The sequence below is a fragment of the Orcinus orca genome, chromosome 7 (genome assembly GCF_937001465.1).
Source record: "Orcinus orca chromosome 7, mOrcOrc1.1, whole genome shotgun sequence".
Lineage (NCBI taxonomy): Eukaryota > Metazoa > Chordata > Mammalia > Artiodactyla > Delphinidae > Orcinus > Orcinus orca.
Genome location: NC_064565.1, coordinates 84,728,544 through 84,756,029, shown reverse-complemented (window position 1 = coordinate 84,756,029; position 27,486 = coordinate 84,728,544). Strand labels below are relative to the sequence as shown.

The 27,486-nt window shown below is 36.7% G+C and overlaps 1 protein-coding gene across 4 annotated transcripts in view; it reads left to right on the top strand.

Annotated features, from left to right (window-relative positions):
- SATB2 (SATB homeobox 2) overlaps positions 1-27,486 on the top strand; it is a 201,623-nt gene that overhangs the window by 92,533 nt on the left and 81,604 nt on the right. For all 4 annotated transcript variants that reach the window (XM_004262884.3, XM_049712309.1, XM_004262883.3 and 1 more), the window contains one exon: positions 7,109-7,211. In XM_004262884.3, the coding sequence (XP_004262932.1) occupies positions 7,109-7,211 (103 nt within the window). The remainder of the gene's footprint in view (positions 1-7,108; positions 7,212-27,486) is intronic.

The following is a 27,486-nucleotide window of genomic DNA, read 5'->3' as shown; positions in this document are numbered from 1 at the left end:
TGTTTCTTGCTTTGTCTAAAGCATTGGTTGCAGAATCCACTTGGAGCTTGTGCTAGCTGATGGAGATGGTGATGAACATTTCCCATGAAACAGTGTGGCCTGGTGGTAGCGTCTCTTTGTGGTGCTTCCTGATGCTATTTGACTTTGGGCAAGATGCTTCTTCATTCTGAGTTTCTGAGCCCTTGGTTTGAAAAATGCAACCATACTTATAATCACAGGTGACATCTCTTCTCTGGGCTAGTCAGAAACAAACAAGTGAGTTTAAAATTTGTCTCAGGAAGCTAAAAGAAAATTTATTTTTCTTAGCTATAATTTCTACTTAGCTGTAATAAGTATTAGTAACAATACTATAATATTCTCTTGCAGTTGGCTTAGAGCAAATTCAAATGAGCTAATAAGCTTTGCAGTAACTAATTCTGATATATTTTGATTCCTCAAAACCTTATTTTATTAAAAAATAACTTTTAAATATAAGTGGCAGATGTGTCAGAGTGACTGCAAATGAGGAAACGTAGATTTTTATCCCCCATCTACATTCTTCATATTTAGAATTTCATGATTGATTACAAAGAAGCCTGAAACTTTCAAAAATTTTTCTGTAGTTAAGAAGACATGTTAAACCTTCCTATTTATTTTAATACGTACTATTTTTCATAAAATAGCTTTGTCTACAGTCACTGTCTGTGTGCTGTTTATGGCTGTGACTAAGTATGAGAGGGGCTGCCTCGATTGCCCATCGCAACATCATCCTCCTTTCTTTCTCACATCCCACCACCATGAGAAGTGAAGCGTGCTTCCCAAATGCAAAGTCATTTTAATATTATTAGTCATTTAATATTAGCCTATTTAATTATAATATAAATATTAATATTTAATAAAACATAGTCCCTTTGTTTAAGTGTTAAAAATAACAGCACACATATCTTCTGGGTTATTTGAATCCATATTACTTTATATTAACATGGATACTGAGGAGGTGGCTGTATTCTGGATTGAAAAAGTGACTCATATCATGTTCATTTATCAAAAAGATGGAGGTATTCTAAAAGGCCAATTGTATGGTTGCTCTTGAATGATTGGAAAACATAAAAGAGCAATGTAGACTACAAAATTATATACATATTTTAAAAAGCAGTGAATGGAAATTAGATATTTTTTGGCAGGGTGGTGGGTGGGAGAGATTTTAATTATTACTCATCCCATTTTGCAGCAACTGTATCTCATCAGGTCTAAGATGCTACTGATTGTAAGATGCATCCCAATTTCAGTTGCTGAAAGTACAGTCATCCCTTGGTATCCCAGGAGATTGGTTTCAGGACCTCCATGCGGATACCAAAATCCTCAGATTCCCAAGTCCCTTGTATAAAATGACATAGTACCTGCATATAACCTACGCACATCCTCCCATATACTTTAAGTCATCTCTAGATTAAATGCTATGATAATAATTGCTGGGGTGTGTGTAGAAAATTCAAGTTTTGCTTTTTGGAACTTTCTGGAATTTTTTTTCCCAAATATTTTCAATCCACAGTTGTTTGAATCCCTGGACAAGGAACCATCCAGGGATACGGATACGGAGGGATGACTGTATTTTTAAAACGTGGCTGTAGAATGGCTGCAATGTGGTAGATACAGATTTTCTGTGCTCCAGGACCTCTGGAGAACACTATTCCTTGTGGAGTAAAAGTCAGCATGTGCGGGGTCTGTGTTAGCCCCTTTCAATTTTGTTTATAATGAATTAAGTTTTGATGTTTTAAAAGTAAATTGACATACCATTAAGATGACCTTGTAGTGTGCGTCCAGAGTATTCTAGCGAGGCCTAGTGGTTCAGACTCAGGCTTTGAGAATACAGCAGTCTAATTTAGGGTTAGAAAATGTTCATAATTGAAACTGTAATGGTAAGACATAACATGACCTTTCATCTTAAATATCCCCAAGATGTACCTCTTCTGTTTTTAAAGCTCTCTCAGGTTGAATTATAAAAATTTGTATCCGTAGAGCTACTTTAAGTGTCAACTAACTGTAAAGACCTGCAGGGAGTTAATATGAATAAAAGGTGCCACAAATTTGAAGAGGCATTTCTGGTGACTAAAGTTTCTCATGTTATAGGAAACTGTCTTTATTTGCTACCCAGATCCTTTGCTCAGTTCATAACTTAAACCTATTTATTTTTTGTTCTGTTGTCAGCAGAGTTAGAAACTCACTTATAAAATATGGGGAAGAGAGCAAACCTGACTGAGTCTTTGGGTAGCCAACTCCTTTATTTTCCAATTACCTTTAAATTATTATTATTATTTTATTATATAAGTTTCAGATGTACAGCATTTACTGTTTGACATCTGTGTATACTACAAAGTGATCACCACCACAAGTATAGTTACCATCCAACACCATACAGTTGAGCCCCTTCACCAATTTCAGCTACCCCAAAACCCTCCTCCCCTCTGGTAACCACTAATATGGTCTCTGTATCTATTAGTTTGTTTTCATTTTATTTTTTTTAAGATACCACATGAGTGAAATCATACAGCATTTGTGTTTCTCTGATTTATTTCACTTAGCATAATGCCTTCAAGGTCCATCCATGTTGTTGCAAATGTCAGGATTTCATTCTTTTTTATGGCTGAGTAGTATTCCTCTGTGTATATATACCACATATGCCAACTCCATTTTATTTATCATTATTTTTTTATTTTTATTTTTTTAACATCTTTATTGGAGTATAATTGCTTTATAATGGTGTGTTAGTTTCTGCTTTATAACAAAGTGAATCAGTTATACATATACATATGTCCCCATATCTCTTCCCTCTTGCATCTCCCTCCCTCCCACCCTCCCTATCCAACCCCTCTAGGTGGTCACAAACCACCTAGCTGATCTCCCTGTGCTATGCGGCTACTTCCCACTAGCTATCTATTTTACGTTTGGTAGTGTATATATGTCCATGCCACTCTCTCACTTTGTCACAGCTTACCCTTCCCCCTCCCCATATCCTCAAGTCCATGCTCTAGTAGGTCTGTGTCTTTATTCCTGTCTTACCCCTAGGTTCTTCATGACCTTTTCTTTTTTTTTTCTTAGATTCCATATATATGTGTTAGCAGACAGTATTTGTTTTTCTCTTTCTGACTTACTTCACTCCGTATGACAGACTCTAGGTCCATCCACCTCACTACAAATAACTCAATTTCGTTTCTTTTTATGGCTGAGTAATATTCCATTGTATATATGTGCCACATCTTCTTTATCCATTCATCTGTTGATGGACACTTAGGTTGCTTCCATGTCCTGGCTATTGTAAATAGAGCTGCAATGAACATTTTGGTACATGACTCTTTTTGAATTATGGTTTTCTCAGGGTATATGCCCAGTAGTGGCATGGCTGGGTCATATGGTAGTTCTATGTTTACTTTTTTAAGGAACCTCCATACTGTTCTCCATAATGGCTGTATCAATTTACATTCCCACCAACATTGCAAGAGGGTCCCCTTTTCTCCACACCCTCTCCAGCATTTATTGTTTGTAGATTTTTTGATGATGGCCATTCTGACCGGTGTGAGATGATATCTCATTGTACTTTTGATTTGCATTTCTCTAATGATTAATTATGTTGAGAATTCTTTCATGTGTCTGTTGGCAATCTGTATATCTTCTTTGGAGAAATGTCTATTTAGGTCTTCTGCCCATTTTTGGATTGGGTTGTTTGTTTTTTTGTTATTGAGCTGCATGAGCTGCTTGTAAATTTTGGAGATTAATTCTTTGTCAGTTGCTTCATTTGCAAATATTTTCTCCCATTCTGAGGGTTGTCTTTTGGTCTTATTTATGGTTTCCTTTGCTGTGCAAAAGCTTTGAAGTTTAATTAGGTCCCATTTGTTTATTTTTGTTTTTATTTCCATTTCTCTAGGAGGTGGGTCAAAAAGGATCTTGCTGTGATTTATGTCATAGAGTGTTCTGCCTATGTTTTCCTCTAAGAGTTTGATAGTGTCTGGCCTTACATTTAGGTCCTTAATCCATTTTGAGTTTATGTTTGTGTATGGTGTTAGGGAGTGTTCTAATTTCATTCTTTTACACGTAGCTGTCCAGTTTTCCCAGCACCTCTTATTGAAGAGGGTGTCTTTTCTCCACTGTATATTCTTGCGTCCTTTATCAAAGATAAGGTGACCATATGTGTGTGGGTTTATCTCTGGGCTTTCTATCCTGTTCTATTGATCTATATTTCTGTTTTTGTGCCAGTACCATATTGTCTTGATTACTGTAGCTTTGTAGTATAGTCTGAAGCCAGGGAGCCTGATTCCTCCAGCTCCGTTTTTCTTTCTCAAGATTGCTTTGGTAATTTGGGGTCTTCTGTGTTTCCATACAAATTGTGAATTTTTTTGTTCTAGTTCTGTGAAAAATGCCAGTGGTAGTTTGATAGAGATTGCATTGAATCTGTAGATTGCTTTGTGTAGTAGAGTCATTTTCACAATGTTGATTCTTCCAATCCAAGAACATGGTATATCTCTCCATCTATTTGTATCATCTTTAATTTCTTTCATCAGTGTCTTACAGTTTTCTGCATACAGGTCTTTTGTATCCTTAGGTAGGTTTATTCCTAGAGGTTTTATTCTTTTTGTTGCAATGGTAAATGGGAGTGTTTTCTTAATTTCACTTTCAGATTTTTCATCACTCGTGTATAAGAATGCCAGAGATTTCTGTGCATTAATTTTGTATCCTGCTACTTTACCAAATTCATTGATTAGCTCTAGTAGTTTTCTGGTAGCATCTTTAGGTATATCTGTGTATAGTATCATGTCATCTGCAAACAGTGACAGCTTTACTTCTTCTTTTCCGATTTGGATTCCTTTTATTTCTTTTTCTTTTCTGATTGCTGTGGCTAAAACTTCCAAAACTGTGTTGATTAAGAGTGGTTACCAACTCCTTTTTAAATGAGTGTGAACCGACTCTAGTGTAAGACCATCTGGTGATGAAACCAGCAGAAGCCCAGATACTCATTTTCTTGCCACATAGATTGACACTCGCCACTAACACAAGAGTGTTAATGAAGATGCATCTGGAGCAAAGACAAAGTAGGAAGTCCAGGGACTGGGGGAAATGTGGATTATCTGAGACCAGAGTAATATGGATTTGTGTCCTGGTCTTATGGGCCAGGAAGAGTTGAGGGGCAGCTCCAGGCAGTACTAAAAACACTTACCATTTTAATCTGCTTTCTAGATCACTTTGTGATAGAAGGTTTAGCTCTGGCTTCTGCCATGGCTATGTATCTTATGCCTTTCCAGAGGGTAACATTCATACAAACAACGTAGCAAGATGACAAGTACATTTGCAGTTATTCACATAAACCAGAGTAGCTGGTGCATCTGTTATTAGGCTGCTTTCATGTTAAATTTTTCATTATTTTGACATTTCAGTTTGGCATTTTTAAATTTCATCTTTGTCCCTTTTCATCTGTTATATTTCAGTGACTCAGATATCCCACATCAGAACTGTGTTAGACACAAGGGAGAGAAAAAAAAAGAAACAGACACTATCCTCGAGGATCTCACAAACTGGGACAGAGAGAAAAGCTCAGCCCAGAGAGGGAAGGAACTAGCCCAGCTAGCCAAGAGTCTTCTTTACTCCTCTGTTAATAACATACAAAAGCAGAACCCTGCCTCAGGAAGATTAGGATTCCATTGAGCCTCTAAGGCAGCAGGCAAGGCTCCAAGTTCTGTGATACACTCAGGTGATACTGGCTCTTTGTGTTCTAGGGCTGTGTTCAGATCCTCAGATTAAAAGAGTTCTCTTTACTATCTCCCCTTAGAGAACCGAGTTGTCATTTAGAGATCAGCAACTGCAGGGAGGATAGCCATCTGCTATATAGAAAGAACCAGAGGTTTCTGTGAATTGAATTAGGACCTCCCTCCCCCATCAGTACTGCATAGTGATTAAAAAAGAGGGAGTCTGTGGGCTTACAGAGGAAACTGTCTTAAATGGGAGTCTATGCAGGACTGTCTACTGGCATTTGAACCTAAATAACTTGTCAATGCCTTGATTTATTGTTTTCCTTTTTATCTTGACTACTTTGTCGAAATGACATTAGAAGTTCCAAGATTTCCCTCAACTGTTCCGTATCTGGGGAAAACTTTTTTAAGAAAGATGAGATTTCAAGGCAGGATATAAAGCCTTACGTAGGTCATTTGGATCTCTTGACTCGTTTATGTCCGTTTGTTTTTAGACAGAATTTGCAGAAATAAAATCTATGTATAAAACATACACATGTACTGTCACAGTCATTCAGGTATAAGTTAACATCTGCCACGAATGTTGGTCCAAACATGCCATATTGACTGAAAACATATCTCTGTATGAAATTGAATTCAAGGTGTGCAGTTATAATTTTTAATTTTTCAGTGGTAAGTTAGGTTATGCTCCCTTTCTCTTTCCTGTTAACTGCAATTTCAAACAAATCAGCTAAAGGGTTGAGCTGAGGAGAGAGAGGAATATGAAGAGCAAGAAGGAATCAGGTACTTAAACACTCAAAGTTTTAGCTTTGATGCATTTTTGCTTGAAACACAGAACAAGTGTTATGTTTAGTTTCCCCTGCTCTAAAATAGCACTGTTAATTTTTTCATTTGGTGATTTTCACACAAGTGCTAATGACACGTTTCTATAAATTATATTAATTTAACTTATCTCCCTAAATGTTGTTCTGTAGCGTGTAGCACGGATGTTCTCAGACTCTTGGCTGTGTAAGCTTGTTGCAGTTGGAAGCGGAACAGAAACATCTGAGAGGCATTATTTGGATTACAGATGCAGGAGCATCTGATCTCACCTTTTGCTCGGGTTCCTAAATCACACGTGTTCTTTCCCTTTGCATTCAATCTGTGTGTCCTGCCCCCTCCATCTTTGACATTGCTCCAGGGTTGGTTTTATGGAGAATGCACTGTCATTGTACAAGTTAAAGGGATAGTAAGTTTCGTTAATCATATTTAATAGTTTAGTTTGCAGGAGGGTGACTGCTTCAAATTTAAAAGACAGAGGAGATTGGTATGGACTATAATGTGCCCTTTCTTGTCCCTGAAAAGGAATACTCATATTTATGGAAAAATAACTATTTTTTTTTTCTTTACAGAGTATGATTTCATCCATTGTAAATAGCACATATTATGCCAACGTGTCAGCAACCAAGTGCCAGGAGTTTGGGAGATGGTATAAGAAGTACAAGAAGATTAAAGGTAAACTGACTTTTATTTTTGAAGCCTATTTTCAGTTTCTTAGGTCAAGGAGTTGTTGATTCTTGGGAATTTATGCTAATTTAGATACAATTTTTAATAAAATTTTATATACTTTTTTATAAAGGTAGGATTCTTTTTTTTAATTGAAGTATAGTTGGTTTACAATATTGTGTTAGTTTCAGGTATATAGCAAAGTGATTCAGTTATACATGTATATATATATGTGTATATATATATATATGTATATTTTATTCAGATTCTTTTCCATTTTAGGTTATTATAAGATATTGAATATAGTTCCCTGTGCTGTACAGGAAAGCCTTGTTATTTATCTATTTTATATATAGTGGTATTTATCTGTTAATTCCATACTCCTAATTTATCTGCCCCCTTCTCCTTTGGCAACCACAGGTTTGTTTTCTATGTCTGTGATTCTGTTTCTGTTTTGTAAATAAGTTCACTTGCATTATTTTTTCAAGATTCCACATTAAGTGATATCATATAATATTTGTCTTTCTCTGTCTGACTTCAGTCAGTATGATGATCTCTAGGTCCATCCGTGTTGCTGCAAATGGCAATATTTCATTGTTTTTCTGTGGCTGAGTAATATTCTGTTGTATGTATATACCACATCTTTATCTATTCATCCGTTGATGGACACTTAAGTTGCTTCCATGTCTTGACTGTTGTAAATAGTGCTGCTATGAACATTGGGGTGCAAGATAAGATTCTTAATATTTTCATCAAGAGATCCAGATTGGCTCCCTTAAAATTAAGATGGTGTTAGAACTAAAGTAAAATTCTTAGCATAATATATGAAGTGTGTAGTTTTCACAAGAGATGCTTGTGAAGGCTGAGATCTTTAAAAACATTTTGAAGTTGTATACTTCAGAGAGGCATGTCTATTTAAAAAGCTCAATCAATAAATCATTTTCATTAATTTATTAATGAAAAAAGCAGTCATTCTAGGTTAAATCAGCACTTACAGTTTAAGTACCAATTATCAAATTGAAATGACTGTGTGGTATCAGGAAATCTTTGGTCAGAAATGGAGTTTTGATGTTGTGTTTATTTGGAGACAATTCCAGAACAGTGGTTTAAGCAAAGGGACTCTGCAGTCAGGAGGACTTGTATTCAAATCTTTGTCTTCTGTTTACTAGCTGTGTGAGCCTGAACAAATTATTTAACTTCACCAAGACTCAATCTCCTTATCTGAAAATTGGAAGTAATAAAAGTAAGTCACTGGCTAGCTGTGAGGACTAAATATGTTAATACTGGCACAAAGTAATCTCTTAATAAACAATAGCTATAATATTGTAACAATAATTAATGGTAGTAATTCTACTAGCAGCAATATATTATATGTAGAATTATATCTGGTCCTGAATACACCATTCTCATATAATAAATGGCATGCTATTTAGGCCATCCAGCCCTTTAAATATATGTGATATTTTGCCTTTGCAAATTTTTCAATGCTGGAAAAATTCTGTTGTTCTCACCCCACTTCAAATGCTATTCAATTCAAATGCTACCAACCCCTGAGGGGATTGGGGGATAGCTTGGTAACAGAACAGGTTGATGTTTGAGGGTTCTTCTAGTTCATATTTTGCATGATTATGACATCATTCATCATGCTTTATTATAGGTATTCAGAGACTTGCTGATGGTTCACTGCCTCTGTTGAGAGGGTTAAATGACAATTTATGGTAGGCAGGTAAAAGTAAAGGATTAATTTATTTGTTTTTACTACCTGTAGTTTTCCTCTAGGGAGACAGTATGGAACTAATGCCTCTTGGCTGTTGAGTATTTGGGAGTTTGTTTACAAGGTTACCTTTTGAGAAAATGAGCTTTATTTGTATTGGTGGCACATTTCTGATTACAAAGGAATGAGAGCATTTTATGCTAAATATACAATTTATAAGGAAAGTCAAGTTGTTGAACTACCCAGGAGAAATTAAGTTCACTAAAAATTGAATTAAGATCCATTCCTTTTCAATATATTCTAAAATTCTTAGGACCCTCTAGTTTCTGGCTTGGGTACTTGCTTTACAATGTTATTAATATTAACTCCTGTACAGGATAAGATGAATAACTCCTTCTCATTATAAGACATGATTGTGTGGTTCGGAAGTGTTCCTTTTCTGTAAGTGTTGTCTCCAAGTTTTCCCTTTAAAATCAGATTGTTAAAGTGCTTGAACAATATCCTCTTTGCCTAAAAATCAAAAGAATCACGCAGCTTCAAGGTCATTTGTTAGATCCAATTTACTTGCTATTATAAGAGAAAGGAAGAGAGCGTTCTCTTTTAATAGTCTGGAGTATAATTCCAGATTCAAAAAGACTGGAAACTCTTCACTCTAGTGTTTTCAGAATCGCCACTACAGAATCTGTGTGTGTGTGTGTGCGCGTGTGTGTGTGGTCTGTGTGTGTATATATCTGTTCACACACACATTAACACTTATGTCTTCTACTTTTCTCCTTTCTTTCTTAGCAAGTCAATTCTTCAAGCTCTGTTTTTTTCTTCAAGATAGTAAATGCACAGTTAAATCTTTAAGTGCCATAAAAGCAGACTGAGACCTTGATTTCAATCAGGAGGTCAAGGATCCACACCTGAAGAGGCGGCCAGCTGCTGTGTACACATGCTATTCAAAGAGATGGAGCTAGTCATTGCTGTTAAAAAGTGTGTGTGTGCATGTGTGTGTGTCACTAGGAGGAGAAAAGGGAAGGTTAAGGTATGTGTGAAGTAAACACAAGCTGCCATAAAACAGTTCAAGTGGTGTTGATTCATCAACCAAGGGAGTGGGAGGAAAAACAAAGAATTCATGACAGGTATAATGGTGTAGAGAAAATAAACACCCCAGAGAAGTGCATTTTATTAACTTTCCACCTTCAGAGAAAAGGAGGTGTTGGACCTATTCAGGAACATTTCAGTCCTTACAAGCTTTATGCTGTGAATAGATGTCACTGTGGGAGTTCCTATCTAGTAGAATCCATTTCTCATGAGAAAGCAATGATTTTGTTTGTAAGATTTCTATTTGTGTCTATCCATTTTCAAAAAAAGTAGTGAATTTCAAATCTGGAAATGAAGTAGCAAAACCAGAATTCTACCTTAGGGCTCTTCCCGAGAGCGCAGAAGTCAGAGTTCTCTGTCTTTCCTTGTCTCCCCTCCCCCACCTTGTTTCCATTCCATAGTTACCAGTTTACATGAATCATTGCTGATGTTCAGTATAGAAGAAAATCTCAAGCTAGCTTACTGATGTCTCAAACTAAATGCAGGCTACATTGTTAAATATGTTTCCTATTATCTGCTAATGTCTGTTTTAATAAAACAGTGGGAACTAAATGGTTGCTTCTTAATCAAAACCATGATTTCCCAAACATAAGCTATGTGATTCTGTTACAAATTGCCACATATAGATCTCCTAGGTCAAATTTTTTTTCTCTTCTCATAGAAATAAACAGTAAAATAATTATATACTCTGAAAGATCAAAGTAAACATGACTAAAACCTGGCAAAAATAAAAGTCTACTGAAAGGTTTTAGGAAAAAAAGATCAGATTGCAAATTCTATAGTTAATGCTTAAATAAATATGAGAAAAATGAATAATCAATAATTTGATATCATTAAAAACAGATGTAAAGACTATATACAAATGGAATTGTCTAAATTTTGAAGTAAACATTTTAATGTGCATTTTTTGAATTTGTTGTTATTATAGCTAAACTATTTACACTTATTCTTTAAAAAGTCCTAAGTTGGTTTGGCTTAGCATGTTAACGTTATTTTCCCCAGTGATCACAGCAAAGCACATTCTGTTTACCTTTTTCCTTTAATTTCAAAGGCAATCATAGTTGACACAGACATATTTGAGTTAACATTAGTGTTAATTCAGGATAGATGGGGAGACAGTTTGTGTACTCTGGTTTTAAAGTTCAGAACCATGAACCTGCTTCCCAGGAGTTTTTGATACTGAAGAAAATGAAGTGGTTGAATGTGGTAGTTGGTTGGTTCAGATGGCATTCTTTTAATTGCTGTTCATCTCATACTGTAATTGCTTCTGGCCTAGATTTTACAATGTAGCGCTCATAAGCTCCCAGGATTCAGAAAAATACATACATTTTGTGGAAAAACAAAACAAAACAAAAAGACCAATATTAACGGTTGTTTAATGTGTAGGAGTCTTAGTGTTGGACCCAAGGATAATCCCCCGGGACCTAGAAACATTCATGCTATTAATTATTTTCAAGAATTTTGAGGGTTATGTGGGATTTACCTATCAATTTTTCTTTCATAGGTTCTACGCATTTTATTAAAGCAATATTTTTAACCTCACTCTTCTTTTGGATTAAGTCTATTTAGACATACACTTGCCCCATCAGTTTTATGAAACTAAGTGGCAATTATGTGCAGTACTATTATTAATTATACTATTATGGCAATCTAATTCTGCAAGGGATCTTATAAGAATAAGAAAGTACCTTAACAAAGAAGCACTCATATGTTTTAAATGTTTCCTAATTAAAAATTAATAATTTAAAAGAAAATAATTTTATGTTTAAAGTGTTTTTCATCTGGCACCAAAAGCAAAATGAACTGCCGTCTTCGGTCAGGTCAGTTTCAAGTCTTTAATATGTCACAAGAATTAAGGGGTCATTGAAAGTTCACACAATTCTAGTGGATATCTCCAAATTATTTGTGTCATAAAATAATACCACTAGAATGAATGGACCTAACCAAACCCTATACTGTGGCCAGAAAGCAAAATTATCCCCATCACTTTCCTTTTCTCAGTCATTGCTCAAGAAGCCCCTGATTGCTAGTTGTCTTAATTTTGTTTGTTTATTTGAGCTTATTTTGCAAAATATTAAAAAGCTGGGAGAAATGAGGATTTTAAAAACCAGTGTTACTTCCTCAAGCCTGGTTTATCCTAGTAATCAGTATTTTATCTGACCCTGTCTGATCTAGTCTTGCAAGATCAAACGTCCAGGCCAGCAAGCAGACAGTAAACAAAGCCTGTGAAGGGTTTCAGTAAACACAAAGATTAGATGTTGAATGAAAATTAAACTCCTTGAACTAGTTCTCTGTACTAAAGTGGTTAAGTGGGTTGTGATTAAAAGAAATAAGTAATTATGATCATTATAGCCGAAATGATATAATGTTACCACATTTAAAGCACCTCTTGTACCCAAAAATGATTGTGTCATTTACAAAGTGGTGCCTCGAAGTTGGATAGAGAAATCAGTGTCCCCTGACCTGGTTCCATAAGGCAGCCCTTGCTTAGCCATGGTGGTCAGGACAATGCCTTTAATCAACTGCTGGTACTTCTGCCTCTGCTGTTGTTTAGCTCTGATGAGGTAAAAGTAACTTAACTTCTTTTGTTTTTTAACATCTTTATTGGACTTTAATTGCTTTACAATGGTGTGTTAGTTTCTGCTTTATAACAAAGTGAATCAGCTATACATATGTATATCCCCATATCGCCTCCCTCTTGCATCTCCCTCCTACCAGTAACTTAACTTTTGTCTACCTAATTCTTCTGGGTCATGAAAGAAATTTGCTTTCAGTTTTGGATCTAAATTAAGGTGCTTGGCAAGGAAGTTTGTCTGCCCTCTGCCTATATTGCACCTTGTGTAAAGTAATGACAATATCAAATCCTTGAATTTTATATATGTATTAGATTAATTGAAACAGAAACATCACTTCTGCAAACAATCACTTTCCTTCTTACTGGTTTTCCAAAAATTGAAAGAGCCTTGTGCCTTTACACTGGTAAACACTGATGTACCTTCATTGATCACCTTACCCTTCCTAACCTTCCAGTTAGGAGCTTATTGGTAGTGTCACCAAGTGGAAGAATGGTACGTGGGGAATGCCTTGGACCCTAAGCTCAGATGTGGACTCATTTCTTGCTTGAATCTTAAGAAGCTTATTGTAGCTGTACTGGTAGCTGCTTCTTTAGCCTGAATGTGTTTATTCATAAATGTTTAAAGAAGTAAAAACAATCATTTGTCAACAGTGTGGTTTGTAGATGGAAAGAAACAAACTTGCTATCTTCTCATATTTATAAGCCATTTAAAAAAGAATGGAAAGGGAAAAAGGATCTGCTTTTCTAACCCCTTCCTTTCTGCATCCATCCATCATCTATACTTACTATTTGAAAGAATTATAAGACACAATTCCTGGTTTCAAAAAGCCTACATTCTCTATGAAATAATTAACAATATAACATATTTTACTATCATTCAAAAAGAAATTTGAGCATCTACTATATATACCTGGCAGGATTTTAAGTGGGGCTCATTACCTAGTCCTTCCTTGCTAGAAAGTTACAGTCACAATTAGATAATTAATTTTAATAAAATGTTTAGTGAGTATCTCTACTATAGCCCATATTCAGTGCTAGAAGCAGTGAGAGACATTCAGAAACACTTAAGATATGGTTCCTACCTCTAGTTGTGTCGCCCTCAACCTAGCAGGGGGTGGCCGTATAAGTATATCTGGCAAATATATAACAGCGGTATAAACTAGTATAGTGGTAACACAGAGAAAGGTCCATAAATTATACCTGCTGGGTGTCAGGGGATAATTCGAGAAGAAGTAGCACGTGAGTTATACCTTAAGTACAGATAGAGTTTTGCAGAGAGGACAAGGAGAAGGAAGAACATTTCAGGCAAATGCAAGTTCATGAGTATAGATGCAGGGGTGCAGAAGAGCATGATATAGTTTGGAAATTATGGGTGGTTGTCCAGTACGTCTAGAATGGCAGTGCATTTATCATGATGCTGTAATATAACATGCCCAGAATGGCTAAGATTTTTGATTGGTGAAAAGGAAAAGATAACAGCATGGCAGGGTGTGGGACTGATGGTGACACCAAACATTGGTGAAAGAGCAGAAATGTTTGGGACCTGGCTGTGGGGAGTGTTCGTGTTATAGTGATGAAAAATAAAGTTGGGAAGGTAGTAAACACATCTTAGGGAACTCTGAAAGCCCAGTTGAGATAGACTGAGAATCATTGAAGGTTTTTCAGCAATGAAGCAATAATGAAAATGGTGGTTTTAAAAAAAAAAAAACACCAAACACATCCTCTAGAAGCCATCTAAAACCATGTATGGATATGAATATGTTTATGGCAGGAGGGGAGGCAAATGGGAGGGAGAAGGGTGGTGTGCATACCCTGGAGGATGCAGACAAAATAGAATCTATTGCAGTAAGATGGTGAGGGAGGTAGAGCTTTGGCTCTGGTGGCAGGAATGAGAAAGAGAGAAGTGACCAATGCAATATGTGTGTGGGAAGAGAAAGGGAAATCAAAGTAGAGTCCAAGGTTTCGAGCTTAAGTGACTCTTGATGGTTTTGACAGAAATGGGATGATATAAACTGAGAGGAAGTTGCTGATGCTTCAGTGAGAGTTGGTGAACTGGGCTGTTCAAGGTGTGGAGCCACCTGACCAAAAGACAGGCCTAGAGAATAGATTCTGGAGCTAATTTTTTAGATGTAATAGTTAAAATGATACCAAAAGAGGATTCTCTGAAGGGGAGAGTGAGGACAGGAGGGGTTGGAAGCTTTGAGAGGTAAAAGGGCCATGGGTTAAGAAGACATGATTAGGAAGAAAGTGAGACTTCATGGAAGCCAAGGGAAGATGGGTTACCAGTGGAGAAATGTTATCAAGGGTGACAGGAGGAGGAGAAGGAGAAGAGGTGATTGGAGGCTCTTAACTTTGGCAAAAAAGGGGCCATAATGACATTGAAGGGAGCTATTTCCCTGTCGTGTGAGAACAAAGAGAAACTATATGCATCTGAGATGGAAGGTGGCAAGGAAATGAGGATAGCAGATACTGCGTGAATGAGGAAAGGATATAAGAGCAGCTAACTGCAGCATTAGGGTTAAGTGTACCCATACTTCCACCCCACCCCAATACTCAGGAGAAAGACGATGGAGCCACAGGAGGCCAAGGGCTCTGAAGGGGAAGAGGGGTGGTAAGCAACAGTTCACAAACTAGGAAGGGATGGGGCACAGAGGATGCTTTGCCTTTGAAAGAAAGAGAAATAGCTTTGCTTCAGAACCTGGAGGAAAGGAAGGAAGATGGATAAGGAGACAAGTTTTTGGAGATGGAGTGAGTGGTAGAGAATGAGGCAGCTCATGCCATGTGGTAGGGGTGGGGGCGGGCTGTTATGATTATCTAGCAGTGAAGGAGAGAATGGTTGGTATGGGGGCTTGGTGGCGAGCCCTGAAACAGGTTCTGGACCAACTATGTTTGGGAAACAATGAGAGAGAAGCAGGGAGTTGAACTGAGATGACCTAGTTAAGGGTTGTGGTCCAGGGCTCTTTAGTTCTTAGCATTTTCTTATAGTGAGCTTTAGATTTCTCATAGTTTCAGATTTCCTTTTGTCTTGCTGAGAAACAAAATTAAAAACTCAAAAACAAAGATCTGGTGGTGCTTGATGAAGAATCTACAGAGTTGTGAAATGAGAGCTTTTGTGTGTAGACCAGGAAATATCCAGCTTATTTAAAATCTGGTATGATTGTGGTGACATCCTCTTATTTTGAGGAAACCCATAGGTTAAAATCAGAGAATTCTCTTGGTCTCTTGATCGACTAAATAAAAATTATTACTTGTGTTTCCTCAGATGATTTACAGAGTTAAAAGCTGAAAAACACTTATGTTTGCAAGGTGCTTGAAGCTCTTAAATATAAGTGCTATGTAAGATGCTAGGACTACCATGACAATTGTCTACGGTAGATAGTTGTTTAACGTGCTCTTTGTCTGACTGGTGATACGATTCTTACCCTATGTAAGAATTTGAGATTATCTGACCTTGGACTTCTGAACTCTCAAGGGGATGGACATAAATCTAGAATCATCTGGGGTACAAGCCAGGCTATGAGTTCTAACATGTGGCCTTTCAAGCTGTCACCTTCCAAGTTCCATGTTCTGTAGTAATTTTGATTCTTGAATAATCTCCCTACTAGACCAAAAATCCCTTGAAAGAACATCTGGGGGACTCATCCACTTTGTGCCATCCTCCAAGCCCTGTGAACATAGGACTTTGTATATTGTAGATGCTTAGTAAATATTAATAGAATTGAATTTAATATAGATGAATTTATTTGAACATATGCACTAGAACAGGTTTATTTTTGGACATATTATATTGTTACTAAATCTTATTTGCTATCGGACGTCTCAGTTGAGAGAAGAAAGAAAACCTTTGTCTTATTCCTGATCTTAGTGGAAATGGTTTCAGTTTTTCACCATTGAGAACGATGTTGGCTGTGGGTTTGTCATATATGGCCTTTATTATGTTGAGGTAAGTTCCCTCTACGCCTACTTTCTGGTGGAGCCCTCATCTCCCAAAGGTTAGAAGAGACTTATGTTAGGAGTGATAAGGACTTGCAGTAGGAAGTCAGTGGGTAAAAAGGAATATTCTGTGGGGACTTGTGTCAGGTTTGGAGGTTGGGGCAGAAGTGAAAGATGTCATAAATACATCAAGTCTGATGAAAGTTGTAACATGTTATAATCACATATACATGTTCATAATAAACTCAGAAGGTCTGGAAAAAATATATATTAAAAAAAAGAGAAAACCTTTGCTTGTTTAATTCATATTACAAATGTCCTTAGCAAATTAGTTATCGGTTAAAATCATTTTTTTTTCTGTTAATTATTGAGCTAAAGATTTAGCAATTGTTAATCAATTCCACTGAAAGAGACAGTAACATCTTTGTTAAGTAAAAATTCGGGACCATTTATGTAGCCTAAGAAAAACATCCCTTTGAGGTGTTTCCAGCTGGTTTATTGAGTATTTTACTTAAAATAATGGCCCCAAACATTTAAGTCCTGTGAAATCAGAGAGAATGGCCAATGGAAAATAATGAATTATGGGTTATTTCCTTGATTCACTTTTCCTTATTAGGTTGAATTAAAGAATTAATCCACATAGAATGCTGAATGATAATGTTAAGTTTCTGAAATGTCATTTTTTTCCTATCGTGTGAATTCACCTCTGAAATTATAGTTTTAAATTAAAGCAAAGAGTAAAAATCAAGATATTATTAGATAAGTAGCTTTAACCTATACAGAAAACTGTAGGAATATTTGAAATGATCAGTGTTATCAGAGTATTATGAAGCATTGTTTTTTGTGGTTTTTTTTTTTGCGGTACGCGGGACTCTCACTGCTGTGGCCTTTTCCGTTGCGGAGCACAGGCTCTGGACGCGCAGGCTCAGCGGCCATGGCTCACGGGGCCCAGCTGCTCCACGGCACGTGGGATCTTCCCGGACCGGGGCACAAACCCGTGTCCCCTGCATCGGCAGGCGGACTCTCAACCACTGCGCCACCAGGGAAGCCCATGAAGCATTGTTTGAAACCAAAAGGGACGATAGCATTCAGACACAGTAAAGGTGGACAATGCTTACTTTTTCCATGGAACATAATCGGTCCTATGAACTTTTATTGTCAAAAAACAAAGGTGTTCAGCTACAAGTTGCTCTATGGTAGATAATATATGTTTTTGTGGATCTTAATATGATGGGAAAAGGAAGTTGATAATAAGGGGAAAATATACCTAAGAAAACCAGTCATATGGTATTATCACAATGCCGGCTGGTACACTTCGCTTTTGGGGCTGGAAGCATTTTCCTTCCAAGTCTTGTTTTATTAGGAGTTAACAAGTTGGCTCTGAATATCTTGCTCTAGGCAGAGACTTTGCAAGCAAGTTCTCAACCCGGAGACAGATTCTCTTTAACAAATTTAGAGGAAAAAAAACCCTTTCGGTTTCATAGTCCTAAAAGACATTTTTTTTCTTTGCCCTTCAGCCCTTTCAGACTCCTAATATTTTCTTTAATTATATATAGTGAACTCTTCTGGTTATAGTTTTGTTTTTAATTTCCAATAGTGTGGGATTTGTATCTGGTATATATGGAATATTGGCTTTAGCTCTTGAGATCATGTCTGTCTATGTTTGTGTTAACAGAAAAGCAGTTTTTATATAACAAATTGACTTTGTACCTACAGTTATTGACTAGGAGAGAATAAGTCAGGAGTATTTTCAGTGATTGGGCATGTTCAGTGTTGGCAGACAGGATGCTGTTCTGGTTTGTCAGGAAAATTAGTGTTATGTTTACATTCTAAAAAGAGTTTTAACTCAGTGAAAGACTTTGGGTGGACAGTAGGGCTTTTTAACGTTAATGTGTAGCCTAGTTCGGAGAGAGGAGTCTAAATAAATATCAGGTTGAATCATATGTAAATGCCATTTTCGTAGGTCAAAATTGTATGTCGCCAAGTTCATATAGTAGTTCAATCATATATGAATTTATTGTGATTGCCTGAGATCCTCAGGTTATTACCATGTTACATGAGTGTGCCTACCCCATTTTATTTTTTGTTGGTTACTTGTTTCAACCAAACACTTCATATTTACAGAGTTTATAAAGAGTACTTGCAAAAGCTCTCAGTTGCGTGATTCATGTCTTTCATCAGTCAGGTGGGACTCTGTGCTGATGACACTCATTTGGGGACAAAGCCTTTTGGCTGCAAGAAAAATAAAAGAATGGAAGGATTCATGAAAATAAATATAGTGAGTGTGAAACTGTATTACAGATGACTAGAATGAGCTGCTAAATAAACAACAAAATAGGGATTAAAAGGAGCTATGTTTTATCATCAAATAGAAATGCATTTTATATCATAGGCAGTTGTTACAGGCCCATCTATACTCAGTTAAATTGTCTGAAGCAGATCTATAGATGGAGTTCTTTCATGCTAGTATTATTCAGTACTGTATCTGTAGGGGCTGTCATCATTCTGGTACATAGTAGTTGATTAATAAATGTCTGTCATATGAATTAAAACAATAAACAAGCAAACGCGAATAATCCTATTTTAGTGATTAGCTCATTCAGTTGGGAACAATCGGTAATTTCCTCACTGTTTAGAACTGACCGGTTTCTGCAGTCTGTCACATCAGGAAGGTTTACAGGGCATAGAGTGGAGGCTTCAGGATGAGCCCTCACCATTCAGATAACTCACCCACTCATCATGTCACCTATGCATTTTCATGCCGCATGTGCACATGCACACACACATACAAACAGAAAGCAGGGCTTGTCTGTCGGAAAGTTGATGAGTCCTGACTTGAACCCTAAAATTAATAACAACCACATGTCCCAAGTTGGGCAGGTTAGCGTAAGCAGTGGAACAAAGACTTTAAAGGTCCTAAAGACATTGGTTTGATTTCTGCTACTTGCTTTAATAGGTTAGTGACATTGTTTTTTTCTGAGCTTCAACCTCTTCTTCAATAATGTGGGCATAATAATATCTATGTCATACAATTGTTATGTGAGAATTAAATGACAGTGATGTGTAAAGGGTTTAGCTCAGTGCCTTAGCTCCTATATAAGTGGTAGAAGGCTTGATGTTACCTGCAATCACTTATAATAAAAACATTTTTCTCTAAAGGAAATACAACAAAAGTACTTGTGAAACATTTAGGCCCCGAGAACTTCACTTTGAGTTATGCAGAAAAAGAGAAAAAAAACCCACTAGTTTTCACTGGTCTTGTGATTTATTATGCTTATGAGGCTAGAGCCAGTAGTCCTAATCATTTGAATTTTTCCTAACTATTTGTCTACATTTGGACTGCTATTTGTCCCTGAACAAGTCACCTGACTTCTCTGGTATTAGACAGGATCATTATCCTTAAAATTGGGGCCCAATGTTGGGGTTTAGTGTCACGGGAGCAGGGAACCTGGGGTGGAGGTTTGGAAGTCCAAGGCAATGATATGCTCAAGAATATCTTTTCCCTATGCTCAAGGTTTGGTTGCCCATTCAGAATTGTCGATTTGATTGGCAGCTTCCCCACCAAGAGTGCCAAATGGCCAGCTTGTGTCTTACCTTGTAGAATCACTTTTTGAGGCTGAAGGAGTCACAGAGAAATGCACTATCCTTTTTTATTTGGCTTATATTCTTCTATCCAGGGTTTCCAGGATTTGTTCTGGGGAATACTGCAGTGTTAGCTTATTAAGGAATCCATTAGCACTCATTCTTGCTAATCTGTTTACATTTGTATAAGCATCTTAATGGTTTAAGGAAAAATCCATAGCCAGAAATTCCAGAAATTTCTCAGTGCAAAGCCTTTTACCCAATTCATTTCTTTCCACTCATTATAACCATGGACAAAACCCCAGGGCTTATTTCTCAAAGGCAATTGTGTTAAGGTTTGCATTGAAACACTAGGTTCATAGTTCTGGAAAAAATTATCAGTCTTTTAAGCAGTATTGATAGATAACCTTGCAAGAGCAATACTACAACTGCTGCTATTGCCACTGTAATCCACTATTATTCCTGTTGCATTGGGGAGTTTCACAAAGAGAGATATCTTGGGAAAGTCTTGAATTTTTGCCGAAGAGTCAAAAAACAGAAGCAATTATTCTGAGAAAGGGAATTGTTTTGAAAATCCTAGCAGCAGTACTCTTTAAGATGCTATCAAGATGCTGGAAGTTTGCTTTAAAACCAGTTTACAGGTAATCTTTCTCATTTTACAGGTAATCCCAAGATCACCCAGCTAGTTAGAACTCAGGTTTAAAAATCCCAGTTTGCTCTTCTTTCCACCTATCCTATGCTGTCTTGCTTTGATTGACAGACATCTCTACATATCAGATGCTTTACCTTTTGCTCATAAATCCTCTTCAGAAAGTATACTTCGGGGCATAAAGTCATTGGAGTATATTTGGAGTATTGAAATTTTACTGGGTTTACTTTATATAGCATGTATAGCAAATATAGATGTAATAAAAATAATGAAATCTAACAGAGAAACACTAAACTGAAGAAGAAAAACTAGTGTGTGTGTGTGTGTGTGTGTGTGTGTGTGCGCGCGCGTGTGTGTATTTCTTTTAGTTAGGACCTTTTTGATACCTACTCATTCCCTGGAAAATAAAAGCAATCCATTAAACATTTGCTTTTTTAAAATACTGTTGTAATAAACTATAATGGAAAAGAATCAAAAAAAATATAGATATATACATATATATGTATAACTGAATCACGTTGCTATACACATGAAACCAACACAATATTGTAAATCAACTATGCTTCAATTAAAAAAACTGTAGGACACTCTCCTTCTTTCTTTTGGTTAATGTAAATATAACACGTATACATTTGAAGCATGTTTTATTCCTTAAGTTTTCTTTCCATTTTTTATTTATAATAAATTTTGAAACTTAAAGCCATATTTATGTAGCATTCCTGTAAATTTAATTTCAAGAGTTGTGAGATTGTCATTTTATTTCCCATCTATTCTGCTGTCTCCTAATTTGAAGGTCAGGATATGAACTATTAAGCCTCATTTGGAGAAACTGAATCCAACATATTCCTGCATATGCCATGAAGCATGTGATTCTAAATTGACAACGAATTCTTCTAAACTGTAGGGATTTGTTTTAAAAAGTAACATGATGTAACATGGCATAGTTACTTAAACCAAAGGAAAGGTTGCAATTCTTTAGATGACCTTTGGGAAACAGCAGACATTGGTCAGAATGTCCTAATCAGGAAATTTTGAAATGTCAAGCCTAATCTGTTAATCATAATTATATAGATATTTTGTGAAATTTACAGTAGCCCTTTAATAAAGATCTTTCACATAGACACTGATCATCTAAAATTTACTCTTACAATTCTAAGATAATAATATTTTCCCTATGGCAAAACTGAGATCCAGAGAATCTCCAATTTGCTCAAAGAGACCCCACAGCTAGTAAGAGTTAGAATGTAGATTTGAATGCAGTTTTCTAGTATCAGGTCCAGTCAATGCTTCTTCAGTATAACAAAAACTAAACTAATCATCAACAAAAACTAAAAATATATCATAGAGAAGAAAATTTAAAATGTTTAGATACATTTATAGGATAGTGAACGTTCAGTCAGATTGAATCCTTAATGTCATTAGGTTTTAGAGAAAAAAATGGAATATGACAGTTATAAATGTCTGGTATAATCTCAAAAGACAACAACAACATAAAAGCAAAGACAGTGTAGAACAGTGATTCTCAAACTTTAGCATACATAAAAATCACCTGGCAGCTGTATTTTGTATAATCTCAAAAGACAATAAGTAAAAGCAAAAATGATATAGACATTGATTCTCAAACTTTAGTGTACATAAGAATCATTGGAAATTTGGTATACATAAGAACTCTAAGAGATCCTGAATTTGTATTTCTAAGAGTCTTCCAGGTAATATGGATGTTGATGGTTCAAGGGACTATATTTTGAATATCTCTGACCTAGCGCAAAACTGAAATGTACAATTTACGTCCATCCATCTATGCCAGTACACACACAGACACAGACACAGACACACACAGGCAAGGTGAATGTAATAGTAATGGTAAACTGCATAGTGCCAGATACTGTTCTAAGTGTTGATATATATTCTCATTTAATCACACAGTAATCCTTCATGGTAGGCATAAGTTTTGTTTTTTGTTTTTTGTTTTTTTTTCACGGGCCCAGCTGCTCTGTGGCATGTGGGATCCTCCCGGACCGGGGCACGAACCCGTGTCCCCTACATCGGCAGGCGGACTCTCAACCACTGTGCCACCAGGGAAGCCCCTAGGCATAAGTTTTAACCCACATTAAATATACAAGGAAACTAAGGCACAGGGAAGTTAAGTAACCTACCTGAGGTCACAAATCTACCAAATGGTAGAGCTGAGATTTAAACCCTGGGCAGTCTGGCTTAGAAATCTGTGCTTTTAACTATTATAACATACATCTTTCCCAACAGCTGAAAACATATTTACCCAAAATTGCCATAAAGAAATTATAATAAAAAATTAAGTGCCAGAGAGGAATATAAGACAAGATTTATATATAGACATATATTTTCTTGAGTATTTAGAATGTTCTTGCAACCACCTAAGATCCATATGTATATATCAGGGATTTGTGATTATTAAAATAAGTACTTGACTTCAAAATATACTTAAAATTGCATGAAATAAAATGAGATTTTTTAACCAAATATCTTTTCCTTGTAATGTGGATAAATCCCTGGGGAGGAGTGTCACTTTCTTGTCTATGAGCAACCTGCCATAGCCAGCGGTCTTGGACATTGAACAGCTAATGTTCATAGGGTGCTCTTGGTTAGAACATCAACTCTCTGAGCTTGGGAAGGCTTCAGGAGCCCATGGGATTCTAATACAGGGCTACAAAGGCCTCTCCTACTTTGGAGTTATATAGAACTCCAGAAGCTCAGAGGGTGGTTACATAATTGTTTCCTAGTCTGTGCAATTTTCACTCAATCCCAGAAAGCTCAAAGGAATTGGCAAGGTCCTACTGGAACTGTGAGTTTCTCAGAAACCTGAGCAGACTCCAGATCCTAGTTATGCACCGGCAAGGCCCCAGGACTGGGACCCTCCTCCAGAGGTTAAAATAGCTACAGAGAGCTGCTCAGCTACCCAAGGTAGAAATATTTCAGCCCCACTTGCCTCAACAGCCTCAAGCCACACTCTGTTTGGGGACTTGTACTTGAAGCTGGGGTAATCATTCCTTCCCAGGCACTTCCCACCTCACAGATTGCCCTTTAGGACTTTGCCAACCGTAGAATCAAATTCACTGTGAATTAAATTGCAGCTCTGATGTAAAGTCCTGGAAGCAGTTGTGTTTTTAATGTCTCTTTAATAAGTAAGCATTTTGGCTTTATTGAGAATATTTTCTGTTGTGAATGTGAACATTGTGCTCGTCATGAGAGGCAGTGCTGCCTTTTATCCTTCAGGTTTTTAAGGATTTCTGATCCATGGCTGAGTATTGCAGAGATAAGATGGGCCCTCAGAGCCAGGGAGTTACCTTTGGTCTTGGTTTAGTTTAAAGTAGACTTAACATAATGTTTTCTATCAGAATGAAAAAGCAAAACACAAAATCAGGCACTGCTGTTAGGTCTACATTTCAGTCATTGTGGTTACTTTCAACAAATTTAACAAGAAAGAAAGAAAAAGGGAGGAAGAGAGGGAAGGAGGGAGGGAGGGAAGGAAGGAAGGAAGGAAGGAAGGGAGGAAGGAAGGCCAGAAAGAAAAGGGAAAAGAAATACTGAAGGCCCAGGCTCAGCTTTCAGACTGAGTCTGGTGCATTGTTGATGCTCCTCTGACTTTTTTGTAAGCATTCGTATTTCATCTGCTGTGACATAAGAGGTTAAAATATTATTCTGATATTATCTGTATAAGAGTGGCAGCAGAAAAAAAAGAAAAAAGTTTTTCAGATTTGGCAAAATCTCTGCAAACCGTTCCTGAAACCATGAACCTTGGTCAGAAGAGATGCAGCCTGTTGGTGAGCATTTGATGTTTAGGCATGCTTAAAGTTGGGATGATTGGTTTGTTTGTTTGTTTTTTCTTTATTCTTGGAAGTAAAGAACTTGGCTTTTATTGATAGAGCTGTCAGGGACTGGAGAACATTGACAAAGATTCTTTGCTTGACCAAACTTTAGACAGGCTCCTGAACCTTCTCCTAGGCCCATCTGTGCACTTCCTTGTAAAATCCAGTTTTACAAGAACCCTGCTAAGTCAGTTTAACCAGAAACCCCCGGCCTTGTATCTGATCACCCTGGATATCTCATTCTCATCAGGTTCCTCATCCTCCACCATCCCCCAGGTGATGTCTGATCACCCTAGCCTGTCTTTAGCAAAGAATCCTGTTAGGTTGGTTTAGCCAGAATCCCACTTAACTCCTGATGTTTCCTTTTAGTAATTTTCCATCCCCTGACCTCCACCCTGCTCCTTGGCTATAAATTCCCACTTGCCCATGCTGTATTTGGAGTTGGGCCCAATCTCTCTCCCCACTGTAAAATCCCATTGCTGTGGTCCCTGTACCTATTGCGATGGTCCTGGATAAGGTCTGCCTTAACATCTTTAACAAGTGTTGTTGAATATTTTTTTCTTTAACAACATAGCGAGTGTCTTTAGTCTCATAGACAAAATTTTGACACTGGTAGCCCATGGATGGGCAGAATCTAGTTTTCAGAAATGTTTTGTTTGGCTTTTATTGTTTATTGTTTTGAAAATAGAATTATTTGCCAATACCTAAATTTAGGAGCTATCATGTAAAAATCCAGATTTTTCATTTTTTTGAAAAAAAATCTGAAGAAGATGTGGCACATATATACAATGGAATATTACTCAGCCATAAAAAGAAAGGAAATTGAGCTATTTGTAATGAGGTGGATAGACCTAGAGTCTGTCATACAGAGTGAAGTAAGTCAGAAAGAGAAAGACAAATACCGTATGCTAACACATATATATGGAATTTAGGAAAAAAAAATGTCATGAAGAGCCTAGGGGTAAGACAGGAATAAAGACACAGACCTACTAGAGAATGGACTTGAGGATATGGGGAGGGGGAAGGGTAAGCTGTGACAAAGTGAGAGAGTGGCATGGACATATATACACTACCAAACATAAGGTAGATAGCTAGTGGGAAGCAGCCGCATAGCACAGGGAGATCAGCTCGGTGCTTTGTGACCGCCTGGAGGGGTGGGTTAGGGAGGGTGGGAGGGAGGGAGATGCAAGAGGGAAGAGATATGGGAACATATGTATATGTATAGCTGATTCACTTTGTTATAAAGCAGAAACTAACACACCATTGTAAAACAATTATACTCCAATAAAGATGTAAAAAAAAAAAGAAATGACAATATGAGAAAGACAACTGGCTGAATCAAGTTAGTGGCTGCTTTGTTTGGAGTGGGCAGGGTTTCTCTCTCTCCTCCTAGTATCTCTGCTGCCGGCTTCTCTGGCTGTTGTGCCCTACCTGCATGTGTAGGCATTTGCATTTGCAATGCCTTCATTATGGCTTACTAATCAGTTAGTACTTCATGGTGTTACCACATGTCTCTAAGGATGCTTCCATAGTTACTGTTCTTAACTATATGAGACTCTAATGCTCTGGGAACTCATAAGGAAAAGGAGAATTATTATGTATAATCTTAAAGGACTGTGGACTGACGTTATTCTGATTCTTACGGCACCAATTTCATAGAGGTTTCATGGAGCTCTGACATTTGTTTTTTTATTAATGATGGGATTTAGATGTATCTTAAGAAAGTAACTCAAATGTAATTAAGTCATTGAAGATGAAAGTACTGACATTTTGGAAAATTGGCTTTTGATCAAAGAATGTATGCATTAAGAGGGTGTTTCTATGCTTTTTAAGTAGAAAAAGAAATGGATAAACCGTCTGCTTCTTAAGTACCGGAAAACATAATTTTTGCTACTTGAATTTGCCTTTATTTTGGCTGAATTAAAAAGCAAACAAACAAACAAAAGCAAATCAAATGTCTACCTGAGGGCAAATATTTCTGCCTATAAAGTATGACTTTACTCTGGAAGCAGTCCGTGGTCTCTTTACTTCTTTCAATAAGGAACTTACAATAGTAACTTCTGTTCTATGAAAACTGTGTTCGATTACCTTGTTTGAAGGCTCTTAACCATTTGCTTGGTTTGGTTTTCCAGATTGTATACCTTAAGGTTTAATTAATACAATGACTGAAAAATGTTTGCCTTTAGAGAATAAGATTAAAATAATTTGTTCACCTTGAACCTTATGAAGGAAAGTTGAATACAAACTATATGAATTACATTGAAAGGATTAGGTTGGAAATTGAACTCTTAAAGAAGTTTGAGGTAAACTTTTGACTTATTTAGGGGTTCATAGGAAAGTTAAGCAATCACTCAGTTTTTTTAAAAAGCAGGAAGAAATACTGTATATGTCTGAATAAGGTGCTCCCAAGATGTGGATGTTTATCTATATTACCAATGAGAAGTTTTAAATATATAAAACCTTTAGAAATATAGATAAAATGATCAGATATCTATTTACATATGGTTAATGTATTAATTTACTTCCACATATGTACTTGAAAATCACATATTACATAAAATATTAATTTAGAAATATCACTTTCCTTGCCTTTATAGTTCATTGGTTGATTTTATTCAAATTCTTTGCATGTGATTTGGTTCTAGTGACTTTGTCATCACTTTGAGACATCTCAACTTGTTTTCCAGCACACATAATTTCCTAAATTTTTTGAGACTCAGCACTTTTTTGATCAAATATGATTCTGTCACTGTAAACCATATACCAATTTACAAGCACTATTTGCATATAAGGGGGGCAGTTATTTGAAAAATTTGTCTTATAGGTGAATACTTTTCTGCTCTCCAGCATGTAACCACTCCAAGTAGTGTTCTTTAACATCATATTAATACGCTTTTGCA